This window comes from Poromitra crassiceps, assembly GCF_964638095.1.
Source record: "Poromitra crassiceps genome assembly, chromosome: 2".
Lineage (NCBI taxonomy): Eukaryota > Metazoa > Chordata > Actinopteri > Beryciformes > Melamphaidae > Poromitra > Poromitra crassiceps.
The window spans coordinates 64667139-64685842 of NC_139624.1; the positions used below are offsets into that span (position 1 = coordinate 64667139).

An 18704-nucleotide genomic window follows, 5' to 3' on the forward strand; every position below is an offset into this window, starting at 1 on the left:
GTTCCTCAACGCAGGCCAGCGGGTGATATTGAGAACATCTGAGAGCTTTCAGTGCTTCAGTGTGTGCAGAGTTGGAGGACAGCCTGGAAAATGAGGCGGTGAGATTTGACAGGTTGGGCAGGGGGGGGGGGGGGGGGAGTGTAGCTTTCACCTGTGTGCATGTGACTCCACATAGGTAACTGAGCCTTTCAAATCCCCTTGAATAGAATCCATCTAAATTGGCTGGCATATGGGTACCATGCAGACCACATGGTGGCTCGCTGCTGCATGTCAAACCCCATAGGACCGGTGATGATCAGAGCCACTGATAGAACTGTCTGTAGGCAGCTTAGTAGCATAATCACATAGTGCCTCACTGTGTATGTTTGCCACTATTAACACTATAGTATAGCCAATAGAAAATGAAGAATTACACAATGCTTAAAAATCATTTCTCCAGACAAACATGCCGTTTTCCATCCACACAATGCTTCCAATTCACAGTACAAACACACTTGTGGCCACTAAGCAGCTCTATTGGACTAGTTGGGGGGTGAAGTGCCTTGTTCAAGGGCACCTCAGCAGTAGCTGTTGAGGGAATGGAGAGCATGAACACATTCCCCCCACTTACACAATGTTCTGACGAGCCTCTAGCCCACATCTTTATCCTCTTGGCGACTGTCGGCCCACAGTCAACATGAGCTACGGCTCGCTTGTCTTTCTGTGTACTAGAATTTCTGTTTTGTCAATATCCAATAGGCAAAAAAAGAAACAAAAACAAAACAGGGGCCTGCATCATGTATTAACAGAGTAATGGCACAGCTGCAGTGTGTTCATTAGAGCTACTGATAGTAATGTACAGTAATCTAACATGACTTAAATATGGCTCACTGAAGGGAGTCCATTTGATCATCTGGTGTTTCTGTGCCAGTAATGTCTCCAGTCTCCACCACCCGCTGCTTCCCAGCTATGGAAATTAGTATTGTACTGCCATCTATAGGATGATCTGAAAAGTGTTCATATTGTGATGGCTGTTTGCTCAGTCTATTCAATCTCAACCTTTTTCATATTAATAAGGACCTCTAATTTGGTCAACGCCCGCCATTTAATGACATTTTATATAAAATCAGTGAATATAAAACCTGTAACCTGTAAGGTAACTTTGCAATATGATGAGATGTGCTCAAGTAAAGAAAAAAAAGAGAGAAAAGGTTTTCTGATTTAAAACTTTCAGTGTTTATTTCTCTAATAGTTCTTTATATCACAAAGAGTCTTAAAAATGCAGACTAGGATCTGTATATAAACTGTACACAAAAGCAAGGCACTATACACTGTAGGATTTAAAAATCACAACAACCTTTCCGCACTCGTCCTCACCATGCCTTATTTCTCGTCTGTAAAATAACACTTCCTTCCATATGAGCACTTGAACCAGACACTCGATACACCATAACGAAGCTGCATCATTGGCGAATGGTTTACTGTACAGTAAACAACACCATACTTTTCCCCCTATTTATCAACATAATGACAAACCCCCTCCACGTTAATTACACAATTTACTTTATTTAGCTCAGTGAATACTCGCAAAGCTAAAATTCCTATATAGATTTGATATAAATATAAATTATTTGTAACGCACAAACATACATACGAGAGTAACGGAGAGTTTGATTTGGAGTGTGCCGAACAGGTTGATAGGCCTGCTCCCACTCCAGTGCATGGCTGACGATAAGGGCAATGGCTGGCCTGCATATGTACATACCTCAACTACATAGTGTAGATTTTAAAAGCCAGATGAATAGGGCTGGGTTCAAAAAATCGATTCTCCGGTTTTTAATCGATTTTTATTTTAATCCTTTGATATCGATTCATATGTCCAGAGATTTATTTTTTTTATTGATTTTTTATAAACAGGCTAAAATATTATGCCGTGTGTGGTAATTGAAACATAGTTTCATATTTGTAGTTGAAACAAAAACATAATACTGTAGGCTACATAAATGGAAATGTTTGATCATTAATATCTACTTTTAGAAATTATATAGGCTGAAATCAAATCACTGTGCATAATTGTAAAAGTATCTTTATTGACAGATGAAAAGGCTGTTATTTACCCTTTGTCACCACCTGGTGAGTAAATATATGTGTAACTAAAACCATTAAAATTGACAACCGGTCCGCAACTTTTTTCCCCATGTATCTAATGTACTTGGTGCAAAAAAGGTTGGGAACCCCTGTGTTACATAACTGGACAGTTATGTAATTCAGGTTACAGCTCAAAAAACACGTTTTGGTATCACTAACCAAATCGATATTGAAATGTATCGAATCGGGATTAATCGATTCGCAACCTTGTGAATCAGAATCAAATCGATTCTTGAAATTTGAACCAATACCCAGCTCTAGACATGAACAAACACATATCCACTCAGAAGTGCACCCACTTACATGTATCTCCTACTTACACAACCAAACAAAACACAGAAAGGGGGGGTGAGGAAATCGACGCCATAAAAGGCCGGCACGCATCTGACGCCTCTTCCACACTTGCAGCTCTTCTCGTCCGTTCTCAGTCCTCCATTCGTTCACTCAGGAGAGCCAAATCCTGAGCCTGTTCTCTTCCACAGGTAAATGGAACAAAAAGAGTTATTGTGGTTTATTCCTAGAAAAGTCCTTTGGCTTTCTTCGAGTTCACCTGCTTCCAGCTGGGCAAACCTTCATACTCCTCCCTGCTCATCTCCAGGGCTTTCTGTGGGAGGGAGCAGCCATGCACAACCATCAACAAATACGCATACAATCCTGTTACAGCCTTTAGCTCACCATACAGATCCATTTCAGACCCTTATTTACAGTACAGACCCACAAACAATATTCTGCCACCTGCAAGGTGAGGAATGCAGACGTAAGGAAAACGTAACCCTCTGAGCACACACTCATGCATGAGTGAGATTAAACACACAGCCATCATTCAGAAAGAAATGGTCCGGAGTGCTCGGAAGTTCAAACAGGTGACAAACAGCCTTCTTCAGGGTGAAGAAGACGGTTTGTGCCGTTGTATCCCAGCTTTATTTTAACATGCACAAGCTATGTTTTTAATAATTTCACAATGAAATGTCCATCTTAATGAAGAGTTAAACTTTATGAAGTCTGCCTTGGACCTTTCTTCTTTTTGAACACCATTCTTCACTTCCCAATAAAAATGGTTTGACAAATATCTCATAACTCCATGATTCAGTACAAATGAGCACACCACTTTGTAGATTGTGAGTGAATGACATGCTGGAAAAAAGATACGATAGAGCAGTCAGAAAAACATACGATAGAGCAGTTAGAAAGACATACGATAGAGAATTGAGAAAGAATAGCTTATGGAGGAAATGAGAAGAGAGATGGAGGCAGAAGTATGGGTGATGGAGTTGGAGGAGAGAGGATGCTGTGCAACAGGACGTGTGTGGGCCACCCATGCTCACGTCAGAGGACTCACCTTCCCATTAGCCCCTACACCCTGGAGGGTGGAGTGAATGAAATAGGTAAGTTTACAAAGGAGACAGACAGATGATGGGTGGAGGATGACTTGAAAACATAATCAAACACTTCTGCACAGACAGAAAGGAGGAAGAAAGAGATAATAACCAAGAGCATATTCTGATCAACACAGAAGAGCTAACACATAAGATGTGTAATAAGATGTGACTAAAATGCTACACATAGCACTTGAAAGTAAAAACAGTCTGTACAGCGAGGGTTCTGGGTCTCACCTCAAAGTCTTCCTCAGTCAGGTAGACCTCCAGGCGAAGGGGGTCCACTCCCTCGGGCAGCGGCCGGGCCAGCAGGTCTGCCAGCGGGTACGTGGTCTTACACAGCCTGGCCAGCACATCCTCCACCAGAATGATCTGGTTACACACCTCTGCCTCCTGGTTGGAGACACACAGACACACAGTTCAATTATACACAGACTAAATACACAGACCAATCCCATGCAAGTTCACAACATCATATTCATATATTTCGAAAGATCATGATCTAATTGTTGTAGAATTCTCCCCCAGTATATTTTGAAACATACAGTATCTGTAAACGCATTCTGAAGTATTACATGTATTTTTGTGTGGTACGGTGTATATCAGTGTAGGCTCATGGCTTCCAGTGGAAACTCTACTGGTCACTTATCAGATTACACAGCTTGCAGTGTTGAGATAATATGATTTTTCCACCCACCCTCTCAGTGATCTCAGCGATGTCCTCTCGGTGCTCCCAGCTGGGGAACATGTTGGTGAAGGTGAGCGGCTCCAGACCGGCGTGGATCAGATACGATTTGGGAGGCTTCTTCTCGTTCTTTCCTGTAGGTAGGATGCACAGAAGGTTGTTTTACATCCTCATATGCCTTGTTTTTGTATTTTGTCTCTATTTAACATTTCTGCACTGCACTTCCCCGAGATCAGCTGCCAATCAAACAGTGTATGCAGTATTGCAGTATCGTGACTGTGAAAATATCAGGCCATACCGTACCTCTACAGTACTGCAGCACAGTCTCCATGGCACACTTCCTGTCCGAGTCCCAGCGGATGCGAGCTGAGCCAGTGCTCTCGCTGTCCTGAGGCCACCATCCCTGCCACAGGTACACCTCATGGTGGTTGTCCACCAGGAACAGAGCTTCACATAGGAGAGAGACAGCGAGAAGGAGATGACACCATACTTATAGTGGTGTTTAAACCTTTATTTATTCAGGGAAGGTTCTCTCAACACAATTCAATAACTCAATTTTACGCCTATAGAGAGCCAAAGTCATGCCCACTTCCCAGTTAGGCATATGGGATTTCATCTGCCATTTATTTTTCCATAGACATTTCATAAAATGCTGATAAAATAGTTTTACTGGGTCAAGCCAAGCAATTCAGCTATATTTAGAATCAGGGGAGACCATAGAACATTTCACTCTGACAAAAAAACAACAAAAGAAACAGATACATTTTGTTTGGTCTGAATAAAATGTTAGGGTTGTAATATAGTAATATAGTATCTCCTGATTCTAAATGTAGCTGGGTCGCTTGGTTTGACCAAGTAAAACTATTTTATAAGCATTTTATGAAATGTATATGGGGGGGGGGGGATGATGGATGGAATCCATTGGTTTGTATGCCTAACCCGGAAATGGGTGTGATTTTGGCTCTCTATTCCTTCTGGCCTATCCCCTCATATATGTACCTGGCTGTGAGGCTGTGTAGAGGTCCTCCTGTAGGAAGGGCAGGGAGTTGACCTGCTGAGGGTCTCTGGCCGGGTAGAGAAACTCTGCAGCTGCAAACTCCCCGGAGCTGCTGCTCAGCTGGTAGAGGCGCGGCGTGAAGTTAAACCTGCCTGGGTCTGAGGGTCACCGGTGAAGAGAGAGACACGCAGAATTGAAGTAGCTAGTACTGTAGTTAGACAGTCCACAAAGGTTGCGTTTTGGTTCAAGACAGTTGAATTCAAGATGAGAAAATGTGACCCAAGATGGAAACAGGCAAAGTGCTTTTCAAAACTGGTTTTCATACAGATTAGCCTTTGCAATGAGTTCCTATAAATGGTAAATATCAATTTTCGTAACCCCTATAATTACACGTTTTTTATTATTGTGTCAAATAAGTGTATTTTGACTACCGTAATCTTCCCTGGTGTAAAATGGGTCTCCATATGAGCATGTCGTAATACAAGTGAACAGCTGGTTTTGTTCACCCACCTTGCAGCATGCAGTCGTATGCTTTCCTGTCCCTCCTCCTGAGGGCTTCCCAGAAGCCTGTGGGCTCGGCGCCCTCGTCACATTCATGGATGGTCACCTTGCTGCTGCTGTGGAGGCCCGCTTCCAAAGGACAACTGCACGCAGACAAAGGTGTCACATGGACTAATGACAACGCTATATATTATTATTTCAATATGGGTAATGAGGTTCTGATCAATAGATATCCCAGGAATTGATTTTGTTATCTGTTCTTAAGGTCAGAATGGAATTATGTCTTCCCTCTTCATGGAACTCACTGCATACTGATTTCAAGTTGAAAGAGAAGGTTTAAACTGCGCTTTGACCTTGTGAACAATACATGCTGGTTTGATATTGGTCTAGTGGATTTTGGGGCGCGTATACAGCAAAATCACATAAAGGAGAACATTGTTTTACCTTGCTCTTTCTTTATGTGAATACAGTAACTCTATTCCTACTTTGTACATTTTTGTACGTTACTTATCTACAGTGTTTGATGCTGCTTTCTTGGCCAGCTCTCCCTTAGTTTCTTAATCTCAATGGGACTAACCTGGTTAAATAAAGAGTTCCACTAGTTTAAAGTTTGCCGAAATAAATACATAAAACACTGTCTAAATACTGACTACTTTTTTGGGGGGGAAAGAAGTTCAGAAGCCACCCACTGTTCTTTGATCTTGTTGGCGGCAGTGCGGCCCACCCCACGCGTGTGTGTTTGAGCCTTGCAGCCGTGCCAGAGGTAGATCAGCGCCTGGCTTATGCTCAGTAGCACCATGGAGACCCTGGAGCGCAGGCTGCTGCAGTGGCAGGCCACCTCCAGCAGGTGGCCCTCCACCGCCATCTCGCCCCGCACGCAGTACAGACGCCAGTCGTCTGGGAGGGAGAGGGAGGGTCAGTAACTGCTAGAATGTGACTTTAAAAATAGCTTCAGTTGTGTTTGCATTAAAGGAACAGTTCACCCCAAAATGAAACATCCTCTACTCCCCCTCATGCCAGTTGAAACACAGGTGAAGTTACACAGGGAGTGAAAACCAGTCACCATTGACATTGACTTCAGCACAGGACAATGGAAGTCGATGGTGGCTGGTTTTCTCTCTCTCTTGTGTTTCAACTAGCATGAGGGTGAATAGATGATGACAGAATTTTGGGTGAAGTGTTAAATTTAGCATTCCACAAGTCCTGCAGCCTAAACAACAACACCTCAGTTGAATCGGTGGTGAGTATAAGTACGGAGCGCCTGCAAATGCAGGGTGCTGAAGAAGAGATGGTGAATGTTTATCCCTTAGGATGGTTTCTATTCTCAACATCCAATTCTTCTCCACGGTCCTGAGCAGCTCTCAGCGCAGTGACTCAGCCATTATAGGCATATGCTGAATTTACATGGCTTCCGCAGAAGAGCATGCATCCCTCTGAAAGCACGGCTAAAAAGCAATTGTGAGTATAGTTTCCTTTCAGAGCCGTATTCACCTTATGTAGCCACGCCCATTTGACCCGCTTGTGTGGTTGTGTCATGACTTCCAGCTAAAAAAGAAAAAAAAACGCCGGCTGCTCCAACATCATCTAACTCTGAATTAACTAATAATTTAGCCAATTGTATGTAAAATAAAAAATATAAGAAAACGGCAATGTCTAAGAATGCAACGCCATGTAACTGGCTCGTTAATTCTCGCATTCAAGGGAATTACGTTAACGTCTGCGGGTCTTATAGACGTAAGTGGCTCGCGCTGCCCTCGGAGGAGACTGAAAACCATCTGAAGCTTTCTATGTTGGAGTCCAGGTATGTTTTGTAAAATGATGTCTCTCAGTATGTTGCTGTTAACTGCCCATTTCATTGTTTTCTTTTTGTTGATCTCATCTGACTTGATCTGTATCACTCAGACCGCAGCTGCGGGCGATGTTCAATGCATTCCTGCTCTAAAAACAACTTTCTTCTCCTGACGCTCTTTTGTATTTCGTGCCGTGACCACCGGAAGTGTTAACACAACCCAGAAGAATTTGGCCCACCCCTGCGTATGAACATAAGGTGAATACAGTAGCTGATGTATCGAATATAACTCAGAAGAAAGAATTGTAACAAAAACCAAAGATGAATTTATTTCTTGTGTTTGTAATGTGCTTAACTTGTTCGTTTTCAGTTGGGGACCTCTTCACACCTACCATTCTATTCCTCAAGTATGCCCCTCCCCTTTTTCAAATGGTTAGAGATACTCAACCCAAGGCTCTAGAGCCACATGCGGCTCCTTTATGGGTAGTTGTGGCTCTTTTATGTCCTACTTAAAATAAGTAAATAAATAAAAATCTAAGAATAAATAATGGGAGGAAAGGGACTTTTTTGGATTGTGGCTCTTGCAAAGATTTATTTTGGTCAATGCGGCTCTTGAGTAGGGAAAAGATTGCGTACCACTGATGAATGTGTCACTGCTCAAGTCACAGTTCTATCCAATTCCCCCATAATAAAGACCAAAGTTTGAGCAGCAGAAGAGAGCAAACTGCTTTTTATGCACCTACAGTATTGTTCTCTTTGTTTTATAAATCACCTTGTAACTGTTTTTTGCTGTCTTTTTTAAAGTGCTATTTATGGTATTATTATGATGTGAGAATCTTGGCTTACTCTGTGAATTTTCCTCCTCCTCCTCTCTCTTCCCTGAGTGGACCACCATCCCTCCTTTGAAGCACTGCAGGAAACATGGAGGCTCCTTGCCCTGCTGCACCTGAACCTGGAGGAGGAGTCACATGCACGCAAATGCTTTGACCACCAGCAAACAAATGGACAAAGAAAACTAGCTCATATGTAGCTCAGGAGGTAGAGCGGGTCGTCCACTAATCGCTTTGGATAAAAGAGGTCGGTGGTTCGATTCCCGGCTCCTCCAGTCTGCATGTCGAAGTGGCCTTGGGCAAGACACTGAACCCCAAATTGCTCCCGTTGGTGTGCCAGCACCCTGGTGGTAACCTGCTGCCATCGGTGTGTGAATGGGTGAATGTACCTACTGACTGTAAAGCGCTTTGGATAAAAGCGCTATATAAATGCAGGCCATTTACCATATAGTGACTGTCTCTCTCACAAACACATGTTGTACACAGATACTGTAATGGTCAGAATTGTTAAGTTATCCTTTATTTATCCCCATGGAGAAATTCCTCCTCTGCATTTGACCCATTCTCTACTAGGAACCTTCCTAGAACTAGGAGCAGTGGGCAGGCGCAGTGCAGCGCCCGGGGACCAACTCCAGTTCTTTTGCCATTGCCTTGGTCAGGGGCACTGACAGGAGTATTAACCCTAACATACATGTCTTTGATGGTGGGAGAACATGCAAACTCCACACAGAAACGACCTGGGACAGACCGGGGTTCGAACCCGGAACCGTCTTGCTGTGAGGCAACAGCGTTAACCACTGAGCCAACGTGCTTGTCTACTTACATTATATTAGTTTAATTTACTCTAACCTCACATACTGCAATATTGTATGGGCCAGTACATTATGCTTCTTACCTCTATGACATTTATTTAGTAGAAAAGAAATGTGTTAGAATAGCTACTTTCTCAAAAAGATTATATCCATGTGCACCTCTTTTAATTGTGCTAAATAAAACCAATCTAATCAGGTACACACACACACACACTCCATGTGACACACGTACCTGCGCTCCCCGCTCCTCGTCTAGCTCCACAGTCATGAGTGCGGACGTGCCCTTCTCGCTGACGGTGGCGTTGCGGCCCTGCCAGAAGAAGTAGCAGCACTTCTCCTTCCCCACTCCCGCCGTCCGCAGCTGCTCCGGATTCTGCCTCTTCCCAACTAACAGAGACAAGTCGGAGAGGTTTGTAAGAAAGACAGAAAGTAGGCTGTGTGTGTGTGTAAAACTACGTTGTCATTGTTAACTGTTGCTTGCCAGTCAGTTTATTTGTGGAACAGAGCTTATATGCGGCCGGTAAATTGTTATGAAGTAAATTTACAGGTTTTACACTATTGAATGTTCCTTGTTCCCATAAAAAAAGACAAAATTCCACTTTCTTCTTTGTCAATCAAAACACAGTTGGTTGTCACTTTGTCTCATGCCTTCTGGTTCTGCCCTTCACTGACGGGATTCTGGGCCAAAATATTTGACTGGTACTCTAAGGCCTACAAAATAACCCTTGAGCCGGAGGCAGGACTCGCCATCTTCGGCTGCTCGGAGACCTCTCTGGGCTTCCCCAAAGCTGTGCAACAGTCTCTGACACTGGGGACAACTGTTGCCAAAAAAATTATCCTGAAAGAGTGGAAGTCCCCCTCTCCGCCTCCTTTCCGAATGTGGTTGACGGACATGATCTAGGTCATAAGGATGGAGAGGCTCAGATCCCTGAGAAACAACTCACTTCATAAGTTTCTAACTATTTGGGACCCGCTTCTGGCCTACCTCGACGAGGTTGGAGGCGGCCCACGCACAACATTCCTTACAAGCACATAAGCACCTTATATGGACGGTATCACCACATTATTGTCGATGTTTTTGTTTGTTTGTTTGTTTGTTTTTCTTTCCTTTCCTGTGTCTGAGCTGTTCGTTTGTTTTGTTTGTATTTTGTTAAAATTGAAATTGAAAAAAGAAAAAGAAAAAAAACAGTTGGTTGTTATATAGAGAACTGACTTCTTTGGAGTCGACCAATCATATTATGTTTGGGGCAGGGGGCGGCCACTCTAGTCCTGCCAGCCAAATTGGGTGCAAACCCGAAAGGTCCTATAGTTCTTTAGGTGGGAGCGGGGCAGCAGACAATAAATTACTAAAAATATTTACATATAATTTTCACTTGAAAAAACTTTACAGCTACATTTCTTAGATTAAATTATAATAAAAGCACAGTGGTTGCTTTTCTCCACTGTCTCTTACTGAAAGACTGTGGCCTGCCATAACCAACTAGTGGGTTGGATTCCTTACAGAACACCTTGGAAGACTTTCCTCTGGAGCTTATGTTGTGGTTGACTACCATGACTTAGGAAAACACAAGGAGAAGGAGGAATGGAAGACAGAGAAGACACATGGAGACAAGAGAATAGCCAGGGGAATCTAACCTGGCATGGAAACACGTCTCCACATGGTGTGTAACGGAGAGGACTGGCGTCGAAATCAGAGACGGCTTCTGATATTCTTGGATGTGTTCAGAGTGAGTCAACAGAGGGGGGACGCCGTGTGCAGTTAGATTGGCCGAGGTCTACAGTAACCCACATCAAATCTAGGTTCAACTAGTGGAATGGCTTCTCAGGAAGAGAGGAACTGTGCGAACACTGCAAAAAATGCCCTTTAGTGGCATATTCACTACATGAAATCTTGTTTAAATTTTTTTTTTTTTTAAGGATTGAGGCTTTTTGAATTGTTTCATTGCGGTTTCACTTGCACAAGTGGAATTAATGATAAGTGCCAATATCTTCAAACAAGGAATGATCCCCCTCTTTTGTCATATTGTTTTACTTCGTTCAAGGAAATAATATTCAATACTATAGACTACATGTTAAAAGGGATAGTTTTTCCAGTTGAGAGACATGAAAAGCTTTGGAGCAAGCCGAAATACTGTGCGAGTTAAGAAAGAGAGAAATCAAAAGACAATTAAAGGCCCAATTATACTAAAATAAATGCGTCCGTTTCAAACGGTGTAATATTGTCACTGGCTGCCCACATACTTCCATGCGTCTTTCACGTTGGTATCATGTTAAGCAATACATCCACCAGTGGGCAGTAGAGAGTCAAATGTGTGAGTGTGTGGTTCTGCACCGTTTCATGCGTATCCTTAAGCTTTCAGAGGACAGACAGAAATACGCATGAAATGAACGCAGAGTACGGACAGAAGGCTCTGTTCGGTTCCGTCTTTAACTTAGAGTATAATTGGGCCTTAACTAAGTGTGACTGAATGTGTAGAAGTCCTGGTTCATAACAGCCAGAAGACAAAACTGGTGTAGTAGTAGTGCATCCGGCAACACTAACCTGCGGTGCTGACCAGGTACTTCCACTTCACCACGTAGGTGTCTCCCTCGTGGAACTGGCCGATGCTCTGGCGTGGCAGGCGGCTGTAGTCGAACTCCAGGATGTGCCACACCTCCACCGCCAGCGTGCTGACCTCGTAGCTCCGCCCCCTCTCCTCGCCCTCCACCAGGCCGTAGCCCCGGCCCACGTCCAGCCCGTCCAGCACGCTGCGCACGGGCGCCTGGTGCGGGGGTAGCATCAGGGAGGCGTCGTATGCTCGAGGCTGCTCTGTGATGGGCTGCTCCTGGGGTGAGGGAGGATGGACGTAAGAGTGATGGCAGAGAGGGAATGTGGGAATAGGAACACAGACAGGCAAGAAAAACATGTAAAAAAAATAAATCATTAAAAACAAACCAAAAATCAAGTTGCTTTTATCTTCGACAGATTTATGGGAGGTACTATTCTGTTGGATTTTGCCCACTTCTTAACAGAGATGGAAAGTAACTAAGTAAAAATACTATGTTACTGTATTTATTAAGTAAGGTTTTCAGGTATCTGCACTTTACTGGGTATTTATTTTTCTGACAAATTGTATTTATTTATACAATAGAGTGAATTGAAAGTGAATGACTTCTGCCTTTGAAATGGGTTTGAAACTGCATATAGCTCTCTGTGCCATGTTCATGACAGATAAGACAGAGGAGCAAGACCCTTTCTGCTCATCTCTTTACCTTTTGGTCATTGATGTGTTCATTGCCATTCTTGGTGGGGCTGGGGGATATCCTGGACTCGCTCCAGTCCAGGAACTTCTCCTTGAACAACGTGGTCTCGTTGTGTTGGGTCAGTCTGCCGAACACCGCCCAGTCTGGACGACCAAGGCCTTTCCTACAGGTGAAGAGGATAAGTCAGGAAACAAAACTGTATACTTCCAATACCTCAACCTCTAGCATCAATGAAAATCATCTTGATGCACCATTCACTTCTGTAGTTTTGTGGTATTCATTCAATAATAACAAACTCAGGTAGAGATTTACAATAGTGTTGTGAGGATTTGATATTTAATAAACGGCTGGATACATCGGCAAACCAATATACTGATCTAACCCTAATATGTATAGTTTGGCGGACAATTTGATATCCAAGTTTGTTTATTGAATAAGGAGAGACAAGTTTCCTGAGCGGGGAGATGACAGCGTTGCCCATTTAGAGCTTGTGAAATCAGCAGAGCCACAGCAATCACTGTTCACACACGCTGCTCTGAAATCAGCCTAGCCAGCAAACACTGTTCACACACGCTGCTCGGAAATCAGCCTAGCCAGCAAACACTGTTCACACACACTGTTCTGAATTGGCAGCCTGTAGACTTTGCAGAGTGGGAACAACACAATGTGGAAATACTCAACCTGTGCTGGCATGAGAGGATCTGATGGATACCAAAACACAGTCCTGTGCAGCTCACCACATAGCTCAGATGATCTAGTCTATCTGTGTGTCTGCATCTGCACTGCGGTACTGCACTGTACGTGTGTTTCCTTACTTGGGTATGAGGGGGTTGCATTCTCCCGGGTCTAGCGGATTGATGTCACAGTTTGTGTAGTCAAAGGTGCCATTCCACAGGTGCTTGGCCAGCTGGAAGGCCACTTTCCTCTGCGCCAAAGTCACTTCCTTCCCGTGCCAAATGTACATCTCACTGCCAAAGTCAAAAACCAAAACCTGCACAGGAAACACAGAGCGGGAGAGTTGCCGTCTTTCAATCCAACATGGCCGTAGGGTCTGAGATGACAGACGAAGCAGATTGTTCAACGGGACAGTTTGCTTCGAAAGGTGAAAACGGTGGCTTAAGAGTCACATATGAAATATTTATGTACCGACTGATCAACTGCTTTACTTGTCCATGATACCTCAAGTTTTGACCAGCTTTTTCCATGTCAAAACAAAACAAAAAATAGGTATCTAATTTGGCGGCCACAGATATCTTACCTCCTTGGGGTTTAGCAGGGAACAGCGGGGGACTTTGGCCCAAAAGTCGTCATCAGGGACCAGTTTGTCATCCATCAGGCGGTAAATACAGTTGGTCTCCACGATGGCACCTTCATACAGCTCATCTTCATCTGGGGTCCCTGCCGCTACCAAGCAAAAAGAGACCGATTTTCAAAAGGTGCCTACTAGTGAATGAATTAAAGAAGGAAATATCTTTGCCGGACACTATTCCTTACACTGGTAACTGTCCTGTCCTCCCAGGATCTTCCAGAACTCCTTGGAGGCGTGGCTGTGTGTGTTGACGCCCTCCTCGATCACCTGGACGTAATTGGCACGGCAACCCAAGTCCTTCTTGGTCTGGATAAAGTTGGCCAACTCTTTAGTCTGCACCAAAGAGAGAGAGACTCTTTATATGTTGGAAAAAACTACCATTACATATTCCTGAGAAAGCACATGGAGAAATAAATAGATATCCATTCTGGGAAGAAAATGAAGTTCATCGTTCAAAATCTGTAAAATATAAAGGATTGAGTCTGTGTGTTACCCTTCAAATAGTAAATTTACTCTTTCTTTAGGTCTGCCATCTGTTATTTTCGACAAGAGTAAACCTCTTATTTATAATGCACTGTGTATCTACAACCGCTCATAAATAATGTGGGCCATGGCTAAGAGCTGCACTAGTCAGATTGAGGTCAATGCTCTTTCCAGTCAACCAGAGGTCATCAGGCCAGGCCGGGCTTTGAACAATAGCCTTGGTCTGTGTTTCAGAGAGGGGCTTCCTGCAGCTGCCACCCCCACCACACAGACACACACACACACACACACACACACACACACACACACACACTTCCCTGTCTGCCCACGCACACCACTTCTTGTGCTGCACCACTGCTACTTCCTCCCAGGCCTGTGTTTACTTCCTGCACGTGAAGCCCGACACTCATACCATCATCAACCTCACTCGACCCTGCGTTGATATGACAGAGCTCTTTAACCCATTGATACCTGATGCAGCATTTGTGTGTAGGCCTATATCCCTCATTTGTGTGTGTATCCCTTTAAGACTGCGAACCGCGTCTTAAAGGAATACACACACAAATGCTGCATCAGGTATCAATGGGTTAAAAGGCTGTAAAACAAGTTCAGATCCACTCACAAATCTGAATTAAAATGTAAACTAACCAATACCGGCTTCTTCTTTTTTAGCGACTATTATTTTCCATCACGAGACTCACCTTGTTCTTCTCAATAACGTTGCAGAACTCGCCGGTCCAGATAAAGCAGTGGTGCGGTGTGATGAGCAGGAAGCAATCCCCACTGTTCAGAGAAGACGCTCTGGGCTCCACCAGTCTGGTCTGGACATGCCGTCGGCCTGGTGTTGCACAGGCAGGAGTAAACAAACACACAGACAGACAAGTAGCTTATCAGACAGGGACAGTTCTAACTTCTGATTATCGCTGTCAGAGAGCCTGGATTAACCTGGTATGGGCTTCAGGGCAACCATGTCCCCCTTCACTGCCAGTCACCATTTGACCCTGTATACCCTGATATACTTATCTCACGTTACAATTCAATACTCAGTATGCAGTTCCCAATGAAATACACCACGATACTGTGTAATAAATAAAAGCTCAATGACAAAGTCTGACTATACAGAATTATGGTCATTTCTAAGCCACAAATCTGTCTAGTAGCAATCATGGCACTGGCTCCTAGAATTTAAAACAACAATTTAAAACTGTCATTACAAAGTGCGAATAATAATAATTTGAATGGAGAGCTTGTGAATTTGTGATGGAGCTAATATTGTGATTAATCTTTCTACTAAACGATGCGTATTGTCACATTTTCGTATTTCGATATATCGCATGCATGTAAATATGCAATTAAATTACAAACGTATCTAAAGTTGATGTAGATACAGTTTAGATTCTAAACAGAAAGCCGGTGCATTCGGGGTCCCGTGGGCCTGCAGGTAATCCAGGCATGCCAGCAGATCCTCTTCCAAAGAAAGGGCTTGAACTATTCCAATGACTGTGGAATAGTTCACCCCCTAGTAAAGAGGTACCCCTGCTTTAGTGGATTTGGTCTGGATTACAGACAGTGGGAAGGTTGGGAGAGCGGATCAGGCCGGGATAGCGTGAGCTGACCTGGGGAGAATGATTTAAGGCCGCAGCTGTCACAGACACACGCGTGGAGAAGGTGCGTGCAAGACACCAAAATAGACCACCTCCCCCTCGTCTCCCAGTTTAGATATCCTCTGGAAAGGACACCCTTCAAGCAGCATCCTCAACCGCTTTGTCTAAAATGCCAATTATATCTCCACTCCTCCGACTTCTGAAATTAATGTGCTGCTTTAAGAGGTTATCTTGACTCATCAGTATGATATACTCTTATTTCTCCAGACAGGAAGAGAAGTCTGTGCAGGACAAACAAGGCAATTTAAAAGATTAGCATAAAGTTGACAGACATTTTGTTCACCGTTCTCATTGGCTGGCCTCAACAGCGCTGATGGCAAATCTCTACTGTCTGTCCAGTAAACAAGCTGCTTCCCTGGCCTGTTTCTTCCAGGGGACTGGCCTCAATGTAACTTTTCTAGGTCATTGCCCAGTTGGTATTATGGCCATAGAAGGTAAGATTAAGGGGATCGTGGTTGCCATTATTTATTAATCAGTGCACATTTCAACCACACATCATTCACTGGGCTTTATATAGTCTGGACTCTCTGGGTTTCAGTGTGTGATTCAAACTTATCGTAAACTGAAATTGAGAAGAAAATGAGACTGTGAAAAAAATAAACCGATAAATAAAATTAAATAATAATGAAAAATCCATAAATACAGCAGTGGTATGAGAGCAGGTGCATCTGTTTGTCAGCTTGGTCCCACGACTGAACTGACCTTTGACCTGTAAGAGCATGAGTTTCTTGTAGGGCACGGCGCTGTTGTTAGACATCTGCTCGGAGATGTTGACGCTGCGCAGGTTGACGTTGCTGAAGTTCTCCTTGCTGGCCAGACCGGCCAGAGCCACCTCGGAGAAACCAGAGTTCTTATTCACTGGAGGGGAAGGGACAGAGGACAGAGACGGGGGTGAGACCAAAGCTGTCTAATGTCCCGCCATAATCACCATGATACATTAACTAACACTCTTTCATCCCCAGTGCTATCAAACTACTTAATGGCCGACATTGAACTTTTGACTGCTATAGTTTTTGAGTAATGTTTTTATTTTATTTTTATTTTTCATGATTATGTGTTTGCCCTGTGTTTTTATGCATATTGTAATTCTTTCCAAATATATTAATCAACTGAGCTGAATTAAACAGAGCCAGTTTATGACAGCATTAATTAACGCGTTAATCAACAAATATTTCTGTCAACATAACACAAGGGCAGTATTAATATGAACTCTGTATCTTAAAGCACTTATAGTAGTTTGATAATATGCAGCTGTAGCTATGCAGCAAAGTGCTCCAGAAATGACTCTGGTGAACCTGTGGCGTGTAAGTATGAAGTTTCTATCATGTGTTGCTCTGAGTTATATTCACAGGTGTAACAATACAGTATATTGTCCCACATGCAAAGTACCATGGTGGAGGGATATAAAAACACACATACATATACAGAGAGAGACAGAGAGAAAGCGTGTACAAATAAAATGTAGTAGCTCAGTAGATTCTGGACAATATAAGTGACTGTCACCGGCCAGAATCTGAATGGGGTTGCGGCAAACGGCAAGGACATGGCACCCAAAACATTGAGCAGTGCCACAGCCTGACGCCATTACATTTGATCCATGTACACAGATTTAGAATGAGACAAAAGCCAGGTCTGACATTCAAGGTCCCATGTTTTTAAAGGTCACTGTACTACAGCAACAGTCAGATACAGAACACTCTAGAGGCATATCACATGTTTTTAAAGGTCACTGTACTACAGCAACAGTCAGATACAGAACACTCTAGAGGCATATCACATGTTTTTAAAGGTCACTGTACTACAGCAACAGTCAGATACACAACACTCTAGAGGCATATCACATGTTTTTAAAGGTCACTGTACTACAGCAACAGTCAGATACACAACACTCTAGAGGCATATCACATGTTTTTAAAGGTCACTGTACTACAGCAACAGTCAGATACACAACACTCTAGAGGCATATCACATGTTTTTAAAGGTCACTGTACTACAGCAACAGTCAGATACACAACACTCTAGAGGCATATCACATGTTTGTATTGCTGTCAAAGGCCATGAAGGAGGTAACACGGCTTTAACTCTGTGGGTTTAGTGACATCACTCTTAAAGGAAGCTGCGGACCACGTGCAGCCTACAATGGTACAAAAACAATGCTCAGCTTTTGAGGATTGCTCTGCACAATGACAGGAAACCAAGACAAGTCCCAAATGTAGGTCAGTTCATTGCCGTTTGTATGTGATGTCCCAAGTGGTTTGTGTGGTTATTTGTAGCACGGACGGATTTATAGATTGCGTATACTGTATCAATGAATGTCTGTGAGTGATATGTGTAGTTTACTGTCCATTGAATGTCTTGCACTCTTCCTTTGCAGATGTCACATGTGTAAAAGTGAATGGACAACAGTGGCGAGTCCAGGCCGTTTTGACTAGTGTGGCCGAGGTGGGGCACAAGGGTGGCACTGAGCGTGGCATTAGGAAGGGTGTAGGCAGGTCCCATTGCTGTGTGGGTGTTGTGTTGAAAGGATGCATTTTCATCACTTTTTGGATTCAGCTGAGATTGTGTTTGTTTGCCATTTGTGTTTATAGCCAACCTATTGCAGAGCAGCACTCAGGTGATCTGGAGGTATTAAAGCTCTACAGTGAAGTTATGGAGAGAGAGAGAGCGGGACCAAAAAGTAGGCTACTACCATTATCTCATGGTTTTTATCTTCAGGTGTGCGCTGCATTTGTCTTTGCCATTCAGTTTGGTCAGATATCGTTTTGTTTGCTTTTTTCACATTAAAAGATGCCTAATTTGGTCTTCTCTTTGGCATGTTTCTTGTAGCACAGGTGCGTTGTTTTGAGAGGAAAAAAATGCACTGACTTGATGATCCTGGCTCTAACATG

General features: G+C 43.5%; 1 protein-coding gene across 1 annotated transcript in view; it reads right to left on the reverse strand.

Annotated features, from left to right (window-relative positions):
- Positions 1–1278: 1278 nt before the first annotated feature.
- Positions 1279–18704, reverse strand: part of svila (supervillin a) — a gene marked incomplete at its 5' end in the record, with an annotated part of 71527 nt that continues 54101 nt past the window's right edge. Inside the window, 17 exons of the mRNA XM_083662719.1 lie at positions 1279–2731; positions 3467–3487; positions 3741–3896; positions 4201–4322; positions 4492–4635; positions 5188–5343; positions 5696–5829; positions 6376–6583; positions 8322–8427; positions 9350–9504; positions 11660–11942; positions 12370–12523; positions 13176–13351; positions 13619–13764; positions 13855–14002; positions 14854–14990; positions 16519–16674. Coding sequence (XP_083518845.1) covers positions 2645–2731; positions 3467–3487; positions 3741–3896; positions 4201–4322; positions 4492–4635; positions 5188–5343; positions 5696–5829; positions 6376–6583; positions 8322–8427; positions 9350–9504; positions 11660–11942; positions 12370–12523; positions 13176–13351; positions 13619–13764; positions 13855–14002; positions 14854–14990; positions 16519–16674 — 2489 coding nt within the window. The 3' untranslated portion in view covers positions 1279–2644. The remainder of the gene's footprint in view (positions 2732–3466; positions 3488–3740; positions 3897–4200; positions 4323–4491; positions 4636–5187; positions 5344–5695; positions 5830–6375; positions 6584–8321; positions 8428–9349; positions 9505–11659; positions 11943–12369; positions 12524–13175; positions 13352–13618; positions 13765–13854; positions 14003–14853; positions 14991–16518; positions 16675–18704) is intronic.